Below are 4,567 nucleotides of genomic sequence, written 5' to 3'. Positions count from 1 at the left end.
ATTTTGATAAAATTGAGAAGTTGTTAAGTTGTTTGGTTGACACAAAAAAAAAAAAAAAAAGGTACTCCCTCCGTCCCTGAAAGAACGACCCATTTGGTCTAATTTTAGTCCTAAAAAGAATGACCCATTTGCATTAAAACACCCACCAATTTGCAGCAACATTTGTGCAAAATTAGCTTCCCCATATAAAAATTTGATTTTTCATGTAATTTTATTACTTTCTCTTTCTATTTTTTTTACAAACCCCATGTAAATTTATATTTTCAATATACTTTTTACTTCTTTTTATTTAGCTTTCTTAATACCCGGGTAATCAACTCAAATGGATCATTATTTCGGGGATGGAGGGGGTAAATTATCTAGCGTTCTATGTCAATAAAAATTTATAGGATTTCTAAATTTCCACATTGCCAACCAAATCTATAGTAATATATAAAGTGAAAGGGGGTTTTGGGTGAAATATTTCACTTTCCCAAAATACCCCTTTCATCTTTTATAATTTTCAAAAGAAAACTACCATGATTTAAAAAATATAACTACCATTTTTTTTTAAAAAAAAAACAAAAAAACTACCATCCTTTATTTTATTTTATTTTAATTTTTTTTTTGAGGAAATCATAATTTGCATGAACATTATAATGAATCTTACCTTTTAACCTCTAGATTTCATAAATTTATAAACCCACTAATATATTTTTTTTATTAGAATAAGGTAGATAATATTTTAGGAAAAAAAAAAAAGAATCGAGCCATGCATATTAATTTCTTATGTTGCACACGCAATTTGCGTGTATCTCACAGCTTGTAAATTTAAAATTCTTAGGAATTTCAAGAGGGAAATAACTTCTCATAAAATGTACTCCGTAATTTTATATGGTAATTCATGTCACCTAAACAATGCCTAACTTTTATGAACATTGGAACATGTAATTATTTATATTTAAGGTCAAAGTCGTACATTGACTAATACGTCAAGTTTAACCAAGTCAATTGTTATAAAACATGGGTCATAAATGCTACTCCATACTTGTTACGGAGTACATTTGAAATGATAATATAAGAGTATTTGATCGTGTCAAAAAATATAAGAGTATTTGATATTGAGAACAATTAACAATTTATATCTCTGTTCTTAAATAATGTACTGGTTTTTAAAATATTACACAGTATTTATTAAGGAAAATTGAAGGAATATGAGAATATTGCATGGCAAATATAAAAACTACAGAGTAAAATATTAAAACAAAACACTTATGGAGGATTGGAGGGTTTGCTCTGATTTACTAAAGTGAACTGATTGGAGCTGAACAGAACTGAGTTAAAATGAATTGTTTATGAGAGAAAAAAAATTAGAAACTGAACTAAATTTAATTGAAAGTAAGATAAAAAGAACAGTCCCGGAGTATTAAAAACGAAAGATTTACAATAAAACCCTGTTCTCTTCACCTAAAATAATAATATTAAGTAATAAATAATTTTAGTTCAGTAAAATAAGTTTAGTTGAGTAAAAATTCAAATTCTGTAAAAATCAGAAATTAGTTAAAATAATTTTGAATTCGTAAAATAATTTAAATTCAACAAATATAATTCTATTTCATTAAAAATAATTTGAGTTCACCAAACATAAAGCGATGAGAATGAGACCCAAGTATTATCGTTAAAAGGGCCCAAGACCTCAGTCTTACCATAAGTCGGCATGTACAGGAACAAAACCCAATTTGTCAAGTGGTAGGAAACGTGAGAATCTCCGTTAATTGTTGAACCGCCTTTATAAGAAAAGAAAAAGTAGTGCAGCCGTGAGGGCTAGGTCAAGACACGTCATTACCCTAACACGTGGCATCTTATCATTGGGAAAGTTGAGGTGTATTTTCTTGTTTAAGTCGGTCTCCTAATTCTTTAAATAGGCCCCCCTCTTCTCATAATCTCTCATCCTACAATTTCTTCTTCATTCAATTATCAATTCAATTCTCTCTTCGATTCTCAACCTTTTTCAAGGTAATTTCCCTATTTTTTCTTCTTATCTTTTGTTCTTTGTTGATCAGATTTTGTGGATTTTGCAATCAATTTGTGTTTTTTTGTTTAAAGTAATTCAATCAATTGATCAATCGGAGATAATTCTCATGTTTTTCGATCAAGTTTTTAACCTAATCCAAATATGTGGTTTAAGTTTGAAATTTTTGTGGATTGATCATGTTATTGTAATTAATCAATCGTCTTAAAAATTTATACAAATTAGGTTTTTAGATTTCGCCTAATTTGATAATTTTCTGGTGAATTTTAAGTTTTCAATTTGCGATTAGGTTTTCCTGTAGTCCGATTAGATTTGATTTCGTTAATAAATTATTAAAATTCTGCAATTTTAGATTGGTTTCGATTTAAGATTTGGCTTATCTTTGATCGATCAGATCTGAAATTCGTCGACAAATTTCTGCAGTTAGGGTTTGATATCTGGTCGTAATTAATTGTAATTTTTGGAATTGATTGTCTTTGTTTGATCAGATCTGAAATTCTTCGATAAATTTCTGCAATTAGGGATTGAAATCTGGTCGTAATTAGTTGTAAATGTTGGAATTGATTTGGTTGAATGATTATTGATCTTTCTTTGTTTATTGATTATACAGATGCAAATCTTCGTTAAGACCCTTACTGGAAAGACCATCACTCTCGAGGTCGAGAGTTCTGACACCATTGACAATGTCAAGACTAAGATCCAAGACAAGGAAGGAATTCCCCCAGACCAGCAAAGGCTGATCTTCGCCGGAAAACAGCTAGAGGACGGCCGAACCCTTGCTGACTACAACATTCAAAAGGAGTCAACTCTCCACCTTGTGCTCCGTCTCAGGGGAGGAATGCAGATCTTTGTCAAAACCCTAACAGGAAAGACAATCACCCTCGAAGTCGAAAGCTCCGACACCATTGACAACGTCAAGGCCAAAATCCAAGACAAGGAGGGAATTCCCCCAGACCAGCAAAGGCTTATCTTCGCTGGAAAGCAGCTCGAGGATGGCCGAACCCTCGCCGACTACAACATCCAGAAGGAGTCAACTCTCCACCTTGTGCTCCGTCTTAGGGGAGGAATGCAAATCTTTGTGAAGACTCTCACAGGGAAGACCATCACCCTTGAAGTCGAGAGTTCCGATACTATTGACAATGTCAAGGCTAAGATTCAAGACAAGGAGGGAATTCCCCCAGATCAGCAGAGGTTGATCTTTGCCGGAAAGCAGCTTGAGGATGGCCGCACTCTTGCCGACTACAACATCCAGAAGGAATCCACCCTTCACTTGGTGCTCCGTCTTCGTGGTGGTATGCAGATTTTCGTCAAGACTCTTACCGGGAAGACCATCACTTTGGAGGTTGAGAGCTCCGACACCATTGACAATGTTAAGACCAAGATCCAGGACAAGGAAGGCATCCCCCCAGACCAGCAGAGGTTGATTTTCGCTGGTAAGCAGCTCGAGGATGGCCGTACTTTGGCCGACTACAACATCCAGAAGGAGTCCACTCTTCATCTGGTGCTCCGTTTGAGGGGAGGAATGCAGATTTTCGTCAAGACCTTGACCGGAAAGACTATCACCCTGGAGGTTGAGAGCTCGGACACCATCGACAATGTCAAGGCGAAGATTCAGGACAAGGAAGGCATCCCCCCAGACCAGCAGAGGTTGATTTTTGCCGGCAAGCAGCTGGAGGATGGGAGGACTCTTGCGGATTACAATATCCAAAAGGAGTCAACCCTTCACTTGGTGCTCCGTTTGAGGGGAGGAATGCAGATTTTTGTGAAGACCTTGACTGGCAAAACCATCACTCTGGAGGTTGAGAGCTCGGACACAATTGATAATGTGAAGGCTAAGATCCAGGACAAGGAGGGGATCCCCCCAGACCAGCAGAGGTTGATCTTTGCTGGTAAGCAGCTCGAGGATGGGCGTACCCTTGCTGATTACAACATTCAGAAGGAGTCTACCCTTCACCTTGTCCTCCGTCTCCGTGGTGGTTTCTAAGCTCATGGTGGTGTCTCTCTGGTCGTTGGCATGAAGTTTGAGTCAGTTCAGTTGGGGTTTCTATTCTATGAATTGTGGATGCATTAAGTATTTGTTGGAACAATTTCTATTTTAGTTGTTATGGATTATCAAGTTCTCTTTTATTGTGTTTCTGGTTGGTGTTATGAACTCAATGAAGTTCTTATGTGAATAAAATATTTTCTGTTTGCGTCTACATTCTCTTGCTGCTATTTTTTAATTGTTATGCTCTGGTTTCTTCATGGCTTGGACCTGCCATTTCTTATAACATGTCTACAATTTGCTGCAAATGCTTTGTGCCGTGTTTAATTGATTACTAACCGATTTAATTTTTGTTTGAAATATATTCATGGACCTAACAAATGTATTGAGAGGTTTATTAATGTCTTGAGATTAGATAGGTCAATGGATATGGTGCGGTCATGACTCATGACTGTCGATTTTCGTAAGCGTGTCAATGTTATTTTGCAGTACCAGGCATTTAAGAAGCATCAGCTCCTGAACTTTTGGCAGGGATTGTGGTTTAATTTTCCCCTCATTTGCTAGATTTGAAG

At 36.0% G+C, this 4,567-nt stretch overlaps 1 protein-coding gene across 1 annotated transcript; it reads left to right on the top strand.

Moving 5' to 3' along the window:
- Positions 1-1,845: 1,845 nt before the first annotated feature.
- LOC145606100 (polyubiquitin) lies at positions 1,846-4,209 on the top strand. Its single transcript, XM_081662157.1, has 2 exons — positions 1,846-1,995; positions 2,622-4,209. Exon 2 carries the CDS (start codon positions 2,622-2,624, stop codon positions 3,993-3,995), a length of 1,374 nt encoding a protein of 457 aa, XP_081518283.1. The 5' UTR covers positions 1,846-1,995; the 3' UTR covers positions 3,996-4,209.
- Positions 4,210-4,567: the final 358 nt, after the last annotated feature.

This window comes from Chenopodium album, chromosome 22 (genome assembly GCF_948465745.1).
Source record: "Chenopodium album chromosome 22, dcCheAlbu1.1, whole genome shotgun sequence".
NCBI lineage: Eukaryota > Viridiplantae > Streptophyta > Magnoliopsida > Caryophyllales > Amaranthaceae > Chenopodium > Chenopodium album.
The sequence above is the reverse complement of the archived record's forward strand: the minus strand, read 5'-3'. Positions and strand labels throughout refer to the sequence as shown.

Coding starts and splice junctions, on each gene's coding strand:
- LOC145606100 (XM_081662157.1), top strand. CDS start 2,622: ATGCAAATCTTCGTTAAGACCCTTACTGGAAAGACCATCACTCTCGAG.